General features: G+C 29.9%; 1 protein-coding gene across 1 annotated transcript in view; it reads right to left on the bottom strand.

Moving 5' to 3' along the window:
- LOC125066642 (CUGBP Elav-like family member 1) overlaps nt 1-22,362 on the bottom strand; it is a 384,532-nt gene that overhangs the window by 308,011 nt on the left and 54,159 nt on the right. The window contains exon 3 of the mRNA XM_047674844.1: nt 9,647-9,713. Within this exon, the coding sequence (XP_047530800.1) occupies nt 9,647-9,690 (44 nt within the window). The 5' untranslated portion in view covers nt 9,691-9,713. The remainder of the gene's footprint in view (nt 1-9,646; nt 9,714-22,362) is intronic.

Consider the following 22,362-nt stretch of genomic DNA (forward strand, 5'->3'; position numbering starts at 1 on the left):
TTATTCATACTAAAAGGTCATTACTCACTAAGTAACTAGATCAATCTGGAATCCCTGGTGTTAATTAAACATATTAGTTAGGATTTCACGTAAAATCACGACAAATCCGGAGTTTTGAGAAGTTTGGGACGCGGACGTGAGTAATTTACTAATGCACCTTAGTCGGCTTTAGTTCAGATAATATAGACAATAGCTATGGTGAGAAACGAAGCGGAAATGTATATCAAATAATATGTTTTGTGTATTATTAATATTAAATCAGATACAAACAATATCGTTCGTCAATAAGCTTGATTTTCAATAACAGGACGTTACTTAATTTTATTTAGTTGTACCTCAAAAGAATCATTTTCCATATCAAATTGTATAAATATCATTATTAAGTCTTAATTTAACAATTTAAGTGTTATCAATTTAAATTCACACCCAAATATTGGATACCTAAGGATTTGACAATGTACTACATTAAAATAACAAGAGGTCTTATTATCGTGTACACGTGATTGACCGTTTTTGGATATCTATAAAATAAAATTGTGTTTTAATATATGTATGTAAGTATATTTTGAATCATAAGCGCTAAATAAAAATTATTGTATATTATACGTGTAGTTTATAGTGTTGAGTTCAATTTACTGTTTATAAGATTATTTGAGTGTATTGATGACAATGACATGCACATGAATAATAACATCAATAAAAAATAAAATATGCTGTACATTTTAATCAAAAAAAATACACACCTATTATCACCATGACCACAGCCGGGTGCGTTGGCACGCCGTTCTGTGCACTCAAACATCATATTCGCCTCTTTCATTACAGATATTAAAACCCGTGTTGCACCCGTATTAAACGAAATAGAATTTATTAGGACGCTATGAAACATGAATATGTCACCTGAAGATTGTTGCAGATACGAAAAATAATTAAATCAATATATCCTCTTGATATGTCTATGAAGTATGTCGCTTAATTGTAGTCGATGCGAAGTTCATTCGTATTTTAATTTGTGCTAAGATACATACATACATACGTAACGCTTTAACTTTAAATAAAACTGAATTAGTAGGAAAATAAAACGAAATGACAAACGACGCAGTATTCATAATTCCTTAACCGCGTATCGAAATCTACATTACTAATGTAATGTAATGTATCGAAATTACGTTATTTATTGTCAATTAAAAATGGAATAACTTTTCAATACATATTATAATTAAATTTAAAGCAGGAACAAATTATCATATGTGACCTAGTGGTCTCTCATTTTCTATAACTCTGAAACACATTACAAAGTATCCTAGTGAATAGAAGGATAATTACTTTACTTTAAACTTGTAAAATGTACATAGCTGCTAGTGATTTCTGAACGTTCAACATATCACTTCAAATGTGACGTTTTCAATTATTACTCCGCGTGACACATACAGTTTGCAATGGACATTAATAATTGTCACGTCAAAATAATTTGCAATATTGTATATTATAAACAATACATGAACATTAACGTCAACGTTATACCAAAACATATTCGTAGAAAGGTAAACTGTTCATTTAGGAGATTCACTTTAGTTCATAGAATTTTCTCGAATGCATCTAAAATTAGTTAGGATCGTATAAAGGTATTTCCATATTGACGGGTATGGTGTCGTGTCAAACTCAACACGTTAATAGCTTACGATGTAATTGAAAATGTATCCAGCCCGGTCTGGGTGGGAATTTAATAATAGATAAGGGTAAATAGGCATCCTTCGGTGTAACAGAGGGTCGTTTATTTTGGTTCTCTAACGTGAAAATGTCCGTTTTATCAACCTGCATAGGTAATGAGAAATGAAAACTTTACAATTGGAGTTTTTTTTTTAAATAATATCAAGGTATACAGCACGAACATTGAAAACTGTTAAAAGATTAAATATGTTTAATGAATATTAAAAACATTAGGTATTCGTAAAATATAACGTAAGAAAGGAATTAAAATTCGACTATTTATTAATTAAAAATGGTATTTAAGGAATAACTGTTATAATATGCAAATAATATAATTAATGTGCTCTTGTTTAAAATGGCGTCATGAATATCTCTTATGCTTTTGAATTACTTACTTTATATATAGCATCCACTAAGGTGTGATAATAAGCGAAACAATTGAGCAAGTCTTAGTCAAAATATGATAATATATTTAAACAATATCTTATACACATTATTGATGGGGTACTTAATTCTAAAATAAGAGCGTCTACTACCATAGGAACAAGGAACATAACATTTTAGTTTCCAAGTTTGGAAGCGCATTGGTGATGCAGGAATGATTATTATTTTTGACAGCGCCAATATATATGGGCGTTGGTGACCACTTCCCACCAGTTGCCACATTCAGCCGCTCCTACATTATAAAAAATAATAATAATCATACCTACAAATTACCGATACGAGCGAGAAGACATTTTATTAGATTTTTCTTTTGGCAGCCACTAGTAATTTATATTTCTTGTTGTGCCTTTGTCTGTGGACGAATTAGGTGACCGCTTACCATGTAATCGCTGGATTTCGTAGACCATACTAAATTTCAATTAAAAACTTGTGATTTTTTATAAGAACTAGTTAAAAATATCATAAGTTATTTCCAACCAAAAATAGATATTTTATGTGTATCATTGATTCAATATTTGAAAGATAAACAATTTTATTAATAATTACAAATAAAATCTTACATAATATGACATATTTAAAAATAAAAACTTAAAATACAATGTTAAACAACAAAAAGAAAAAAAAACATTTACAACGAAACGTTCCAAATTCTTAGCATCAAATAACGCAAGATTAACACATTGCAGCCGAAACAAAAGCCATGTTCCACAAGACGCGAAAGTTAAAATGAAACGTCAGCAGACGGGATTACAGCCGCGGAAGCTCTCAGGATTATGAGAAATAGCATTCACTTAGTTACAAAGATAGTGTGCTGAATGTAGTCGGAATGAACAATTTTAATTTAAATTTTAAGAATTTACTCACAATATAAAAATAACTAAATAATAGTTTCTTAATGTTGCGTAGGACGCATGGACAAAACTAACGTTACGTACCCTTTGACATATTTATCATAACCACTATTAACAAATCGATCTGTTTGACTGTATTTTGCTGTACATTATATTTCATGCTTTACCTTTTTTACCATTCACATAAGAATATTTCGAACACTACAAATCAAAAAGTTACATATTGAATAATCAAATTAGAAAATATTTTTTGTTCGTGTAGTAAAGACTTCGAAATCGATTATTTACAAAATAAATTAAATTCCACTAACTTCTATTGCACTTAAAGGGAAACAATACATTTATAAGAAAAAAAAAAGACAAGCGTGTAGGAAAATATTTCATAGCATTACAGAAGACCGCCCCCAGCAAGACAGCCTAGGGTTGCATTCTAGTCATTTTGCTATGGAACTTTTGTAGAATCATCAAACTTAAAATTATTTTCTCAAAGCTACTTTAGCGCAAATTACTTACAAAACATATGTAATATAATACTTTGTTAACTTCAAATGATAATATATTCACCAGTTAAATTACTAGGTTAAAGTATTCGCTGAGTGTACAAAACTTAACACTGCAATGGATCTGACGTTAATAACTTTGTATGTGCATCAAGATCCTCAAAGGCGCGTAACAGCAAAAGTTGAGGAATAATTACAAGATAACATGTAACGACTGAAACAAAGGCGTTGCTTCTAGAACTGACGCTTAAAGTAAATCGTCAGTCGACTACGTTAATTGGATCTAGGATACTGGAGAACAAAACAAATATCATCTCGAGAAAGCTTAAACATAACATAAACATTGTGGTACGACTATTTCTATGTATTTAAACTTATCAGCCAGAATTTTTGTTAATTGAATGAGCTAGATCTATAAGTGAGGAGTGCCTTGAGCGCAAAGACATTGGCATTGTATGAAGTAATAATGCGATTTATGGTATAAACACAATTTGGTCTGTTATTACACAAGCATACCGATCACATTGATAGCAGGTTTATGTGGAAGAAATGTTTTCCAATTCGAATAGAATGTGAATTTTGGTTAGCGCACTCACTTATGCACTATTATATAAATTGCGCGAATATTGGTTAGAATATTGAAAATTAAATTCTCTATTCTGCCTCTCTCTTAAAAGCGTTATATAAACAATTTGAAAGATTGAGGTCAAGTCATTTTATTTTTAGTTCAAAGTCAATTGGAAAATTATGTAACAAATATTTATGAAAAAAAAAATGTTTTTTAAATCCAGTTTGTATCTAAATAATGTATTTTCAGATTCAGTACAAACAACTTGATTTACTATAATTTGCATTACAAACCCTCTATTATATTTGAATGACTTTACACGAAGTGCCTTTAGGTTAAACTACATCGATTAACGTATCGTAACATGTTTAAATCTGCTATTTCCATATTGACTTTTGATATTTGAATTCGTATTATAATTTCCAATATTCAATCAATCTCCATTGAAAATATATATTTATGTAATTAGGTAGTTAAGTAGGTATTTTTGAAAGCGATTCAGTTTGAACAAATTTATTTTATTTCATTCTTATTTTCAGTCTACTCAGGCTATTGCAAAGATTTGAATAATATCTACACTTTATGGATTAAATTCTAAGATAAAGCAAACGAAACAGTCACATTATAATGATCTCCTTATTCAATTCCTCTATGGTTTCTAGTGCCAGGGGCCTTACCCTAGTCGAGTTGGCAAGTTCTCTCATAAATAAAGTTGTGGAGGGTTCTCGTCTATACTGAGATACGACAAGATGTCAGACGTCCTTACAATGCTATGGACTTCTAACAAGGTAAGTACTTCCTTGACAATAATATATACATTGCTTCCTGCGCAGCTGCCAAAACTTTGCATTTGCTTTTTCACCAGCAATGTATTAAAAACAATGAAAATAAACTGTTTCATGGAGAATATTATGATGCTTAATAAATACAACATCTTCGACAAGTACATTGACAAACGAGACGTTCACTCGCGATTTGTTACATTCTTATTCGATAAGAAATTTGTATGAGTGCAGCGAACCATAACAGATACGACTTAACGTAAATTCAATTTTATGCTTTTCATGTTTTATTCGGGTTTTCTAAACAATCCCCGAGCTGATTTTTTCAATGACTGGCTTCAATTATAATTGCTGTTAATATAATTCGAAAGAAAGTTAATAACGTAGATCGGCTTTTTAGGTTTCTGCACTCTTCTAATCGTAACTCAATTTTATTTTATTTCGAATAAATGACTGTTCTGTACTGTGTTAGAACTATGTGTAAACAAATCTGTTGGTTGGTGAAGAGTGTCTCTTCCGACCCATCACTAAAGTTATGACATTTTTTTTTTACTTTACAAGAGTTACGCTTTCTATAAATGTATATTATTTTGATTATACGAATGAAAACTACAGATAATAAAAACTGTACTTCTTGATAGATATCGAAAGAGGTTTTATTGGCAACTGCGAAAATTTCTTAGACGATAGCTAATCGAAGGTAATACCACCTCGATAGTTGATTGGGTATCGATCCAATCCTGCCACCTGCTGTAATGATACTCTGGGTATTTCTTAATGTTGAAATTTAAACCGTCCCGACTTTTATATTCTGTGACGATGCCTTTGAGACTTCGCTAGTGAATGCTGTGTCTCGATTAGTTTTATTTTCCTTTATTAAAGCAAACAAAAGATGCTAATTCTATAAATACTTGATTGCGTAATCACTTAAGTACAATTATTTAAGCAGTTTTGTAGATGATTTAAATAATGGTAAAACATTGTATTCAGTTTATTTTAATAGTACATAAAACCTTATTTTCCGCCTATTGCAATCATGTGTTGATTGAGTAAAAAATAATATAATAGTACGGTATTCATGGATTTAATTGAATATGTATCTGTGAAAAATATATCAAAGACTACAATTAATCTTATTGTTCGGAAAATAAATATTTCAGCAATATAATTAATATCACATTTAAAGGTATTTTTAGGCTTTAAGTGATATCATCATTTAAAAGTACTTCTGATGATAGGTAGGTAGCCTATATAATATACATTTTATAAAGCTGTTATCCGCCCGCTTTGATGGGCATTTTAAAATTAGCTTAAAAGTAAGCTATTTATAAAAATAATAATAATTATTACTATTATTATAAATGGAAGCCATACTTTTTTATTTTAAATATATTTTTTGAACATATAAGATAATAAAATATTAATTAATAGTGAAAATAATAAAATTAATCAAACGAACACCAAAATAAAAATAAATTGAATTTTTGCGACAAACTTAATCAGCCTTTGAAAAATGTAGTGTACTGACAGACTCTTCAGATTTATATAGTAGTCTAGATAATCTAGATCTGATCAACTAAAAAAAAGAGTAGCCAATTAAGGCCATCGCTCCATTACAAGAATAGCATCAGCATCCCAGTTTCACGTGAACGGTGCGGCGACCAAGCGTGAAACTGTGTGCAACAGCCCTTACGCATGATCGGACCAAAGACGTTCGCGCGTGCGTGAACGCATCAGGCTGTTTGTGCTGTGTCGATAGACTTAACGAGTCATTTGCTAACCCCTTTGTTGCTTCTACTCGCCTGGTACTTGACTGAACTTTTGTAAATAAATTGTGATACGATCGATCTATGCCACTTTTTTATAGGCAAATTAATTAATGTTTTTAATAAATGTCTGTAGATTAAAATCATTATGATTTTTAATTATAGTATATTAATAAAGGTTATTAGAATATCTATTATCTACAGTCTACAATAAGCTGCGTAAAGAACTTCGTGAACTGGCAGTAATCGTCACTTGAGGAAAAAGCGTTATGCCTCCAGGCGACCGGTTTCTCTTTTTCTCTTCCTTTGTGTCTTACTATATTTTATGTACTTATTGTATATGGATGGGATTTTTATAGTTATTAGTTAGTAGTAGTAGTAGTAGTCGTTTTTTGTCATTTTCATATAATTTAAATTATTCTTAAACATTATTAATTTATTTCTTTTTGATTTATTTAATACATAATATATAGAGAAAGAGCAACGTTCCAACCGAATGTTAAATATATACCTATTTATTTTTTTATGTAAGCAGTAAATTATTACGAATATTCCATACATTTAAAAAGTCACTGATGAAATCAAACACTTGTCCACTCTCCACTGTTATATTATTAAACGAATGGCTACAAAAGCAAAAACATTATTCAAAAGCATCAGATATATTTTACTTCATCAAAAATTTCTATAACAAATGTGACAATTCCATTACCGAGTCCTTGTGATCGCCATCTACGGGATAAAACACGTAGAGAGTACAGTGGATAATACATTTGTTACTCTCTCAAATCATATCCCCGACAATATCATTCTGTGAGTCGACGTACCATGAAATACGTCTTGAGTGACTCGGCACAAGATGCCGCCACTAAAGATGGTATGACAGTTAACCAGTGGAAACTATAATATATATTTTAGTATATTAAAAATATATTATAATATTTCCATAGCTATCAAATCAGATCGACATCGTCATTGATTCAGATATTGAAAAGAATATTATTATGCCTCATGGTAAATCTCAAGAAATTCCTCTTATAAACAATCAAACATATTAATGTAATTGTATTTACACATAGTCGCTCAAAAATTATTTTTATATGTCCTAATCGGAATATTCAGATATGGAAGGTGCGAGTATTTCAGATCGTAAGAAACATACAATCACACAAATCATGTTAAGTTACTGTAGAAACTGTTTCAGATGTCAATGTCAATGTCATTTTTTACATGGAACTGTGTATAGTTTTCAATTATATAATAACAACATAAATTACATTTTATATAGTACAACATAGTTCTATCTACACAACCGTCCTTAGTCGAAAGATACCCGTGCGAGCTAAACTTTCCCGTTGTAATATTTTATCTTCATCCCCTTCAACCGAATCATAGAACTTCTTTTACAGTGATTTGATGATATTGCACTTTGACGAATACAGGAATCGGAACGAGGGGGAAAAACAAGATGAATGATGTCATCCGGCTGACCCCGGAAAGAGGCTCTTCAGATGTACATTAATAAAGACGAATTAAATCTTAAATTGTGTTACGTGAATATTTCTTGCAATATATCTATATGAATATATAAGTAATCTCATATAGTCATTTCAATAACATATGGTACTTTTTATATTATATATGTACATATAAACAATATTTTTTTACCGTTCGTTCCGTTTCGTGAAATTTCTTTCGTCTATTCCGTGTTTGATATACAGACCTTTGTGTTGTACATTACGTAACATTCTGTCCTAAAGGCCTACGACTTACACAAACATGACTATCAAAAGATAATCTTTTTGAGTGTCTGCTATACATACTCGTATAAGAATCGGATATACGCCAGTCAAAACTGAGACGCGACTCGTTTCACAGGAGACGAGCTTTCAGCTTGATTAGTACTTCAATTGTTACCATTTTGAATTTACGCGTGTAATAATGTTGCTTGAATTTTAAAAGATTTAAGTGTATAAGAAATAACTCACCTTTGGTATAAATTCGTACATAGTTTATAATAAGCCCTCAAAACTTATATCAAAATCAACTTTTAATGCCAGTTAATATAATTGTGCATGTAGTGGACATATCTCACTGTAACGGGTCGGATAATACTTTAAAAATATTATAATTCCTAACTCTTTTAAGACGTTTTTAATCAATGTATTAACTTTCCGAGAGTTCAATATTTGATATTTTTGTATGGTTGCGTGAGTTATATTTGATGTTCTTGTGTGTATTTAAATAACACGTCTAACTTAATTTAATCTGAAGTTTTTCATTTTAATCTTTCAGTTTTATTTGTATATTAATACGAAAAAATAAAAACTTATTACCCCTTTTTTTAAACTAAGAAGGAGTAGAATATTTGGCACATTTATTAGGAGAAGTGCAGTGAGTTAATGATTTTGTATAATATGAATTAGAAATTCATATATAAAATTACTAAAAAAACTGTACACACACTACAATGCGCTTAACAAACACACTCATATGAAACATACATAGCTTACGTTTACTGCTAATGACACTACACGTCATGTCAAAGTTGAAATTCAATCTTATTAATAATTATAAGCGTACATCACTGCGAGTGAGTGACACTGGTGTTTACATAATATCTCAGTGACGTGACTAGAAGTAAATAAAGCAAAAAAAAAATACAAAACAGACTTTATTTTTTAAGATTATTTTATTAAAAATAATTAATTTAGCGTAAAGGGGCGAGAAATCTTAAGTAAATGTAGATTTATACCGACAAACTTAGATTCAATTTTTATATCTTTTGAAGCAATATATATTATATTTTTGTAAGCAATTAATTAATATAATGAATTTAATTAAAACTGTACAAAATAAGGATGAACATCGTCATTATAGGAATTGCATAGGAATTTAAAAGTGTAGGCAGCAATTTAAATGGCAATGTTATACGCATGGATTTTTCTTTTCTTTTCAATAAACCAGCTCAAATATAACATTTGCATTGAAATAGTTCTACATGATATGATTTTTAACGACTTACCTATCTGTTCCTCCGGTCAATGCCTTGTAGTCCTCCATCTCCATGTCACCGATGTATTGAGAAAAACCTGAAAACGTTTAAATACGTTAAATACGACGTTATTGTTTTCATAGGAAAATATTTATAAAAAGATGGCAAGAAGGCAAGTAAGCCACTTGCAGAACTGAGCTTTCGCCCAAAGAGGTTGAGATTGTAACAAAAAAATAATTGTACTGTAAATATTCATTTTTATTAATGACCTTTTGTCTATGGCCATGTATTTTAGTTATCACAATATTTCCAACTCCACAAAAGTTACCAATTTTCGTTTTAATAGAAGGAGTGTATTATTTGTAATAATAATTATTATTCAATTACGAACAACAATTGTTAGTGAAAACGTGAAAGCTAAACTTTAGTTAGTTTTATTTCAGTTATGTTTCAGTTTTATAACATATCGTATAATCGCCAAACGTTATTCTGTGTCAACTGATATCTCTGTCCATGCCCGACCAGCCAACAGCTATTTCTCATACTGCTCGCCACCCTTTGTCTCTTTTATGCGACATTCGACCATATTTAAATATCTCCTAAATTACATATGCAAATCAAATCTATCCTATGGTTTATTTCTAAGGAATGCCTTATATTTGTTCAGTGCCGATATTTATGCTGCCAAAGTTAAACTGCTTTATTGATTGCATAAACGTAATTATAAATTCGCGCCGGAGTTTTAATAGGGTATTACTAAATAATCATTGAAAGTAATAAAATTATATAACCTTATAAATTATTAACCTAGTACGTAACATAAGAATGCTAGTTTATAACATAAACAAATCATAATAAGTAGGATACAGAAGGCAATATTGTTTGAAACAACAAAAAGAGAGACAAAGTTCCTTAAAAGTCCTATTACTATCTCTTAAAAATATATACATACATACATCCAAATATTTCAATTTCAATAAATACAAGATGTCCGTTAACGTATCGATTAAAGACGAAGTAACCCTCACACATCGAATTATTATTAATAACAAAATGTTTCCCCGAAGGGTTTGTCGTACCCCATGGCGATATTCGACACGATTTGCTATTCGAGACACGGTCCGCTCAGCGGCGGGGCAGCGAGCGGCAAATCACGCACCGTGCCCACCCGATAAATGAATATTGACATTAAACTAGCTGTGAATGGGTTGAATTGATAATCGACCTCCGTATAATTTGGACATCTAATCACACAGTATAAGTAGTATGAAAAAGTATTAAAATATTAAATTTTAACGCATTTTTTTTCATAGTGATATCGGTATTAGTTTTCGTAGTAAAAATAATTTGCACACTTTTTAAATCTTTATCCATAGCTTTATTTGTAATATTAATCCCTTCAATATTATTGGACATAACATTTATATCCGATACAGCATGACCATTAACGGATCTCTATAGTTATAATTATTATAATCTACTAATATAATATTGATCGATTACGATTACAAAAAGTCAACTATGTCGTGCACTTTTGATTTTTAATATATGTATAGGTATTATATATATTTTTAGTATTAATTATAGCACCCTATTTAAATAAGAGCTGTTAGAAATGTAGCTGTCAATAATTATTACTCTAACTTTCTTTATTGTATGTTTCCGTAGAAAAAAAATTATGCATAGAAGATTAACAGATATGCATATGTAGTTTAGCAATCAAATTACCGTATGTTCGTTAATAAAAAATATATTAGACGCACTATCAACATTTAAAAAGACTAACTATTATACAACGTACAACCTAGGCCGGAAGGTCTAACATGTTGAAATTTCGCTGATAAATTCCTTTTGAAACACAGGTAAGCACTAAGAAAGGATTTTTCAAAATTCCTCTTCAAAAGGGTTAAATGGTGCGAAAAAGTTTCTATGCAAATTCGTCATTCCCGAGGAAATGAGTTAAAGACAGATGTTAAAGCTTTTTCGGAAATTCATCACCTACAGACTGACAGTTAGGATGAAATTTTATATTGGAATTATTTTTTGAAATTTATAAATTTTTAACTCGGTGTTGAGACTTATTGCTAATTAGGAAATAATCTTTTTATGGATTTTTTTTAGCTGATATAGAGTTTTTTAATAATTCATCCTTACTTGGGTGAAATTAAGGATAACAGTTTGTATGGAAATTCGCCTATTTTGATGTGAAATATGGAAATCGGTTTCGACGGGTATGCCATTGGGTTACGGTTAGTGACATACTATTAATTTCAACCAATAGTAAGTCGCTTGCGAAGAACCTGAACAAAGGTTTAATAGGCTATATTAATTTTAGTTTTAGTTCAAAAACTTAAATTCTTAGAGTTTCTTGGGTTAATCTATATTAATTTAAGATAAATAACTATTTTGGCAAAAAAAAACGGTTTATTAAAAACTAACGTTTATCAAAGTAGTATTAAAGATATACTGTAAATTATATTAAACAAAACTAACGAGAGTCGACAGTGTGATACGCCATTTTGATACGTGTATGTGTAACGTTTAATAATTAAAATAGTCAATGTCGCATATCATTTTCTGAGATGTCGCGCTCGTTTTTTGCAATGAGTTTCGAGTTTCTTCTCAAAGAATACCTCTACTACTTACGAATTTTATTGAACACGACGATTTCCATAAAAGTCCTAATTTCGAATATCCAGCTATAAAAGAAACTTATCGTTTATCTCATAACTGAAAATATTACTGTGATAAATTTTTTTACAACTCCTAAGCTTGTCCAATTCCGAACAGATAAATAGAACGGCGCGAAGCAATCGCCTTAAGTAAAATTGAAAAAGATAGCGTCATCTGTCTTTCGCGTTTCGTAATTTCCAGGTAAACATCATCTGTCTCTTACTTCTGTGATACGAACGAACGAGAGGACTGAGTGTTAATGAATGAGACTGATTTTGCATAATTAAAAAGGGGTGCTCTAGATGATTACTTATTTCGATGAGTAATGGTTGCGTAGCATCCGATGCTGTCATTGTATTTATTTTAATTTGAAAAGAAGGCGTCTCTTCAAGGAAAATTATGAAAGGTGAAATAAGAGTATTTATTACAGAGCGAATCCTAAGTGCCAAGTTTTGTTAATGTCCTTAAAATTTATGGAAAATTAAGAGAGTAACAATTGACAAATTATGTTTTTTTTTTTTAAATGTTTTTAAAGATAAAATATCGCGGCATTTTGTTTTAATGTATAACTGAATCAAATTGACGACATGCAATTACTTAAGAGAAGGGAAATTAATTAGAATGCGAAAAAAGGTATAGGTACGTAATAGCTGTCATACTAAACGCTACCAAATAACTATTCAATCAAACTACTTTGAAATCGTTCTCAGTTTTATCCGTCGATTTTCAAGGCCAAGTACTAATTGAAAATGTAAACAAAGCGCTTAACAATTTACTATGGAATCCATTTTGGTTAAATCGATCTCAAATATAGCCTATATGCTATAAAAAAAAATAGAAATATATAGAAGGTAAAATATAAGCAAATTGTATTAATTTCACACTTATATTAACTGCTTCTAAAAAGGAGAGGATTCCTGAGAACAGCAGTGGAATATGTACCGGTCGTTATTTTAGAGTTGATTGATTGAGATTGTAAAAAGTTGATACAAAAAAGAGATGTCCGGTATATTTATAATCTTAAAGCTCGAGATTATCTTCGGGATGTTTTTAACAAAGTGGTTATACTTGCAGTTGCTTCACAATATGATTGTAACAATTTATTTATTCAAAATGATATAAATCTTTTTGAGAGAAACGGTAACAATCATTGTATAGACAAGAGGAGCAAAGTTACACTACTAACACCTAGTGTTCTACTTCGCAAAGATAATACATCTTTTGTGAGGCAAGGTATTCGTTTCTATAATAAGATTCCACAGATGTTTTTAAAAAAATATCAAGGCATATTAATCAAAAAAAGATTACATTCATAACAAAAAACCATGGACTTGGTATTTGTTGATTTCTAGGCAAGATACGAGCGTATGTATAGATTTTATTGTACTTTAGTGACACACACTTTTCCACCGTTTTATATTTAAAATAACGTCGTAACCACTGAGTTTCTTTCCGGATCTCTTTGGTAGAATATACTTTTCGAACCCATAGTAGCTTAACATTAAAACGCTGTAATACGACGCCTACTTGTATAAAAAATATTTTGATTTTATAAGAATTATAAAATAACGATAACCATTAAATAAATTATATTTTTTCATTCATTCAGTCATTTTAATTTAATCACACGTTTCAAAGAAAAATAATATTATATGAAAAAATAGACCTAGCTTATATCATCTCTGTATTAAAATGAACAAAATTAATTATTACTGAAGTAGTTTGTATTGTGATGTCGATCTCTGGAGCGGTTTCGACCATGACGGACGTTTTCAAGTGGACTATCCAACTGCGTATGATAATTAATATAATGCACAAACATGCCCGCAAATACTCCTACATTTTTAAAATCCGATGGGACGGGAAATTGAAAAGATCGTATGAAGTTTAAACGCAAAATCATGACCTTCACGTGCTTTATAAAGCACGGGTGTGTTAGCTGCTAACTTAGAAACTTCCAAACTCCAGCCTAATATTAATAATTGCTTGAAACTGCTATATGTTTTGTTTTGCCCGCCTTGTCTGAATTCAAGTATTAGGATCCTAAGCTCTAAAATATAGATACTAGAGTAGTCCTCACCATCTACTTACCTACAGTTACATAGAATTAATAATATTTTTAACAGTGCCAACACAACAAACAGTAACAGTCCTAGTCTGGTGGACTACAGACCACCAGATGGCCTATTTAAATAAAAAAAAAACACTTACTTTTACTCCACTGTTTTTTTTTAACTAAGAGGAAAGTTAGATAGGTACAAATATTGATATTCATCAAACTCTTTTTTACTCAATCATTATTAAACGAAGTCGAAGAACCCTTTTTAAGTTAAAAACAAATTTCCTTGCACGAATATAACGCAAAAAAAAATAAAACGAAATTACCCTGGAACCCCAAAATCTTTCCCTGTCCTCCCGAGATCTGTCATTTAAAGTCGACGTGACAGGGGAAATAGAAAGGAAGCGTAAATCATTGCACACGAATGCTTTCGCCTTGTGAAGCGGGCTTAGGTACTCAGAACCCGATATATAAAATAAATCGATAATCGTTTATTTATTTTCAATATAAAAATATTATTCGATTTTCGTAATGAAAGAATCGTCGATTTGTATGAATGTTTTTTTAATCAATATTTTTGTCATAACATCATGGCTTTAGGAAAAGAGATAGATAGATTTTGTTCACAATTACTCCTACTAATATTATGGACTAGCGACCCGCCCCGGCTTCACAAGGGTGCAATTATACTGATACTAAATATTCTATAGAATGTCTTTATATACAACGTATACACTTTTTTAAGCTAATTCAGAGTGATATTATTGATGTATATTAAATGCACAATGTTGTGAAGGTACTTAATTGGATAAGGATTAATACTGTATTTATATATTATTACTTAAAATCGCTTAATAAATAAGCCATTATTTCTCGAAAAAGTAAAATGATTATTGTGGGTTGTCCCTAAGAGATAGACATATATCATCACGGACTTTTTTGTATACCTTTTTAAAGTGTACAATACTGTAGTACATTATTTTGATCTATGTCGTAGGGTTCAGCCAGTGTTTGCAATGTAAGCGCAAAAAACTGTGTTTATGTACGACATCACTTTAGAAACCTCGAAAAGTATCAGTGCTTTTCTACTATGTTATGCTTGTATTATACAGATAAACCTTCCTATTGAATCACTTTAATTATTACAATTACAAAAAAGTACATCAAAATCCATTGCGTAGTTTTAAAGATCTAGGCATACATAGAGCCAGAGACTAAGTAGTGAATAAGAATTCAGTTTATCGGTTTCAATTACAAAGGCTACAAAGATACCTAACTATATAAATATATATAACTATATATATAGATTAATCAAACAATTTAGTGAATATCTTATTATAGATCATTATTAAAAAAAAATTGTGGGTCAAATTTAATACGACATTTACTAATATAATCAGAATCAACTATTGGCAGTTCCATCATTAATACTTTGCATCGTTGACTTTCGATTCGAAAGGTGAGTCGACCAGGGTAGTTACAAGCACACGATTCATAGGCAACATCTTGCAGAACACGTTTCGAAAATTGTATAAAAAAATCAATTTAAGCGATGAAAAATCGACGTGAAAACCAAGATATGAATCACAAATATATTACAAAAGTATCAACCACACCTATTACCGTTCTCTTGGGGTTCGTCCCTCTTTATTTTCGCCCTAAAAATATTTGATAGCGTTCATTTATTACGCAACACAATATTTTGCTTCGGTAAATGATACTTTCAATTTATTTACATTACTTTTAGAGCAAACATTTTTTAGACGAGGAAATTACGATTCTTATTAAAAAGTTAAATATTCAACAGATAAATTTTGATTGGATAATTTTTTGGTTTATACTTATATAATTTAACAAAAAGTAAATTATGTATATAATTAACCTTTCTTTAACGAGATGAAACATTACTATTATAAATAAATAAGATAATATTAAAGTTAACTCTGTAAAATAAACCTTATCCCAAGGTTTATTTTACAGAGTAAAATGTATTTTCCGATATCCTTGTTATAACGTTACATATAGAATAAGATAGAATTCACGGAAAGGCTATTTATAAATGATATAATAAATATTACCTGTCTTAAAAACTCAGTCACATAACAACAAAACTGAGGCCGTTAAGATTAAAATTATTTTTAAGCACCGTGTTCTATAAAACTTAATACATATGCCATTTCTACACTCGTGTGATTGGATTTCCGATGGCGAAGAAAAAGTTTAGTCGTCGACCGAGCAGAAAGACCTTATCGTTACTTACCTATCAATGTGTAATTTATTAAACGACGTATTTCATTACAAATTTCTAGGGCGTGAAAAAAGGTTGCTTCAAGGGGCGAGATTAAACAAAATTGTAAAAGTTTTACCGTTTTCGACCTCGCACGTGCGATAGACAGAAGAAATTGTTGAAATGTTGAAAATTTTACGCAAAGTCGTAAAACGTGAACTTTCTAATTACGTTTATCAAATTAACAATTTTTCCTATTACCGGCTTAAGATAGAGCAAATCACTTATGACGATTAATTCGTTGTTTTTTTTTTTTACAAATGAAAAAAAATCCTTTTTTTTTCTTTTTTAAAGAAGAAAATTGGTAATCATATTTACTAATATATTGGTCATGGTCTAAAACAAACAATTTAATTTTTGACCAAATAAATATAAAATCAAAAATTTTATAAGCCCTCCGACACAAAAAAAACTCTAAAAATTAACAAATAATATTTTAAAACTATTATAATTATTATTGTCACAGTTCAGTCGTCGTCGCGATCGTAAGTTTCATGCATAGTACGCTTTACGTAATGCATATGTAAGGTAGTCAAATCCCAGCATCTACTATTAAAGAGCTGCTGATTTTCAAATGGCTGAACGGATTATCATGAAACATGGCTAAGAGCACTCGGGATAAAATTATCTATGACACAAAAAAAACTAAACGAAAATCGGTTCATCCGTTTGCGAGGTGCGATACCACAGACAGATACACGTTAAACTTTTATACCCTCTCTTTTTGCGTCGAGGGACATTAAGACCAGTTTTATTTGATACAATAATCTTACCCTACAAAGAAAGATTTGTGTAATTTTTAAAATTGTGAATATAACCCCCTATAACCTATCACATGTCGCTAAAGCTTCGCACTATTCAATTATGTCTCAAAGAGAAGGATATTCAGGGAAATATCCGAAAACACACGCCTCTGAACAGACTAAGCTAATATTTGACATAAGTTGATCCGCAGCCATGGCTCTAAATCAAATGGACTACTAATTAAATACGAGTGAAGACTTTAAAATACCTGTGAAACATAATTATGTTTTTGTTTAACTTTTCTGTCAGTACGTTTTTATTTTTCCGTTTGGCTGGAATAAGCCTTTTCAAACTTAAACTAGCTATATTGCTATCATTTAATATACTATGTGCCAAATTCTTTATTAATAGATTAATCGAAAATGAAGTACCAGATGATAGATTATTTGTTCGCAAAGAAAAATTATAAATAAAAGAAATAAAAAAAAAAATCAATTTCATCAATCAAACACAACATTCTTCCAATTCATATATCCCTTCATGGAAAACATGATAACCGAATACACAAATAATATAATATTTTTGGGACAATCTTTACAAAAATTTTGTCGTATATTATCAGTTTAATAAAAAATATTATCCGGTTCGGCGACTTGGGTTCAGATAATCCCGAATCATGCTACTTATTTAACCCTTAATATCCAAGAGTACAAAGGAGAATGTATATAATATTGTATACATATATATAGATATTATATACGGACGTAGTGAATTCAAGTAAAAGGTTGACCAATCCTTTATCGACGAATTCCAATATCGGATGTATAGACGTTTCTATAGGCAGCGGGCCTATTCAAGGTATTGTTAGTACATTCGCAATCATAACCTTTTTATAATATTAAAAATAAAAAAATATTCCTTGTAACTTGGCAACACATTTTTTAATTTTACCATAATTAAAATTAAAACGTACACTCAGTCGATAAGTAATGCGAAAAAATAGAGATTCTTTGTTTTTCAAAATAAGAACACATTTAATGATTTGAAACAAAATTAATGTATCTAATACAATACGAAATATAGGTATTTTATAATATAAAATTATAAAATTACTTAGCAACGTGATGAAATTTTCCAAGGTTATTGACTTACTTGCCTTGGGCGATTGCGTCTAGGGAAGGTTGGTTTGTCAATATGCTTTACGATCGGGGGGTTGAAAACTATTGTTTGTATTTGAGCGTTTTGAATCGTTAACACAGAGACTGCCCGTTGAAAGGTATATTATTACGTTCGTGTAATGATCGTGTGATCGATTTTATAACTCATTACACTCCGCTGTTTCAGCCGCGTTTAATATTTTGGATCTGTCTATAGTTTGTGAAAATTTCATTATTGCTTTAACTATAAAGATATGTTTTCAATTATAGCCTTCATTGACAAAAGGACGCGCAGATACAAAAAAAAAATCTAATTTAAAATGGACAGTTCACCTGACCAAAACAACGACATCTGTACTACTAAAAGTCGTAAAAAACCCCTATTTTTAATTCGTTTCTAATACTAAAACCGTACTAAGTGATGTAAACAATGTTTAATATGTTGCAGATTAATTTTATTTCTTTATAGGTAAATAACACCAAGCTGGCGAGAGAAACGTATTAAACAGAAACAAACACCTAATATAAATCAAAAACATTTCTTTTAAATATAATTATATTAATTTCAAATGAAGCACGTTTCATTTATAAATTAAATTAAATCTTAAGCCGAAGCGTGTTTAAGATTTAATTCAATTTTAAAATAGATGTTAATATAAAAATATACATGTTTTCCTTTTAATTGAATTTGCGCGAACGACGCTATATTTATTTCTCATTGGATATTTTTTGCTTGAAATTCAGAATGAGGATAATGCATTTTTATTTCAGCTGTTAGGAATGTCCCTCGGTCACTTCGGAGTATAGTGCAGCAAAAAATATTAAGCAGCGCTTCCAAACAAATGAATATTTTTAGTTTAAAACAAAAAACAGTACGAAACTGTTCATTAAAAATTAATCTTTTAAACACGAATTCAGATGATTATATAACCAATTTATACTTAATATATTTTAAAGTGTAAATTTATTATCATATATAATTATTTCAAAAAACGTATAAAAAATACTTTCATTCAAGAAATATTGAAATAAATCTATTACATTAATTTCATATTATACTTATCAGATATTTTTTTTCGGTTAAATAAGCAATGTAACCTATACATTTTAAATTATAACAAATTTATGCGGAAGCGTACTTCTTTCGGCACTCGAGAGCTATATTTATTATGACCTGTGACACAGTGAAAACTAAAAGGCCTTAAGGGATTCCGTTGTGAATAAAAATTATCGTATGAAATCTTAATGTATAAAGCCAATTTTATTCACACATATTATTTTCGGCAGTGAAGTGACAAAACATTTTTATACGAATACATACATACTTGTATCTGAATACATTTTTATAATTACAGTGACTTTTTATTATTCCTTCTGACTGTACCTCAATACGTCCTTTTTACCTTTTATCGAATAGTATTAAGAGAAATGTTTGATTAGTCGAAGTATTCTAACATCGAGTCGATTTCCTTAGTTTATAATGTAGGTGATATGTGATATTTGAGAGTATCGAATAAGTGAAGCTTGTATAAGAAAAACGTAGAGGAGGTGTTAACATCATAAACCGATAAGAGGTTACGTTGCCATCGTGAAAATCTTTCAAGAAAATCCTCCGCTATGTTTGTTCAACGTACAAACGTAGAGAAACGATACTTTTTAATATTACATAATCACCATATAATGCATTACGTATTAAGCTGTAAAATATATGAGAAATAATAATATTTGTATATTTCCTAAATCATTTATCCGCTAATAATAAAAGTTTTTTGAGTCAAAAATAATTAAAAAGTAAAAAAAAAATTGGCTTTGTATTTTTGTCTTTATATTAAACCGTTTTATCTATATTATGATTATTTATAAATAGTGGTTAACATTCGAATCTGTTTTCGCTATTTCTACCAGTAAAGATTTTAAACGAAACCTCGATTACAGTTTTTTTTTTTTAGTTAACTAATTTACTTAAGTAGTCTTCTTAATATGTTTGATGATGTAATTTATATTATTTTAGTAATTTAAATTCTTTCCAAAAACTGTGTATAGTAAATGAGATTACATTTTCAGTTATAAAATACAAATTATTAATGGTCTTCTACATTAACGTTATGTAATATAATATTATCAAATATTTTCATTATATAAAGGAATTTAAAAAGCGTTACGGTTCAAGGAAAATAGCCAGTACATTAAGCTTTTCAACGAAGTTGTTTGAGGCATTATATTCATTACCCAATTCTAAGAAAAGTTGCCATAAAATTTTGAACTACAATGTCTTAAGTGCATTAATAAAATTATAATGAAGTTACTTATTTATAGGCATATTTTTGATTACCTAATTAATACTGGAAAGTATTTGAAATTCCTTTTAATTTTTTCATGAAAGTGATTTTTCTTTTTCTCTCGCGCCTCCTATTAAACATTGACAGCTTGGAACTTTCAGACAAGTTCCAACAACAATAGTTCAAACTTTCAACTGTATTTTATGAACAATACGTGAATGCATATAATAGAATAAGTTGAGATGGCTCAGTGGTTAAAACATGTGAATCTTAAAAGATGATTGCAGCGTTCAAACCCAGACAAGTACCGCTGAATTTTCATATGCCTAATTTTTGTTATTAATTAATGGTCCACATTTTTATCCACCAACCCACACCGTGGCAGTGTAGTAGACATAGCTCCACAAAATGAAAAAAAATATATATATTAAGCCGGAAGTGGTGCATTAACCGACTGAAATTATATTATAGAATACGAATAAATCAAACATTATTTTCTCATTTTTAATAAATCTGATTGAAATTTGAAATCGTATGATATTGTATAGTATATTATACATTTTAGTTACATACGAAACACTGAGGACTTTATGCAAGGTCCTCTCGGTTGTTCCTACTAACTTCGTCAGCTATTCAACCACCAACAAATAGCAATATTTTGTGATACTGTGTTCAAGATTGAATTATTACTGGGCCGGTGTAATAACAAGCCAAGACGATATTTATTAGGTTGGCTACGCATTAACAATACAAAAATATGAAGAAATCTATGCATAGTATACCTACGTATTGCATAAATCTGATTAAGAGTTGGTTTGGACGCGCTAAGTTTGTTGAAAAGCGTAGCCAATTTATTGACAAGGGTTATATGAGATGACACTATGGACCTACGAAGTCAGAGCAGTAATTTAATATTTTGGAGTTACTTGTAAAACTATGTATTTTGACAAATAAAAAATATTCTCATTGAAAGATTTTAAGCCTTTTGTTGTTTTTAATAAGTTACTTTTTCGCTTGTAGATATATTTTTTTCAACACAGTTACATAATTTTCAAGCTTGACATCTCTATTGACACCTTAAATTTAAAGCGGTTGAAACTGTAAAGCAGAGCTACTTACAATAGAATATTAAATACTAAAATCTTCTTAGAAACGTGGTCCAGATTTTGCTATGCTTTACCCATGTACATAGGTTTATTAAAAAATCACATAGTATCTAGACAGATTTTATAAAAAAAGAGATTTAATTTGTTATTCAGTTTAATAAAAAAAAGAGTTATATATTCAGAGAAAACATCACAGAAGGCTCACAAAAATAAAGCAGTTTTGACTTCAAAAATCAAATTATATGTATAACATGAACTTTGAAAACGATTCTAAAGAAAAGTAACCGTCAAAGTCAGATGCAAAAACAACGAACAACCCTTGTGCTTAGTCAACCGTATTCTGCTTAACTCACTTACGACTATTCAATTTGGTAGGGTTATTTTTGAACCAATTTCTCGCTCGACTAGACATATTTGGTTCGCGGGTGGCGTTCGTGCGTG

This window comes from Vanessa atalanta, chromosome 9 (assembly GCF_905147765.1).
Source record: "Vanessa atalanta chromosome 9, ilVanAtal1.2, whole genome shotgun sequence".
Classification (NCBI taxonomy): Eukaryota; Metazoa; Arthropoda; class Insecta; order Lepidoptera; family Nymphalidae; genus Vanessa; species Vanessa atalanta.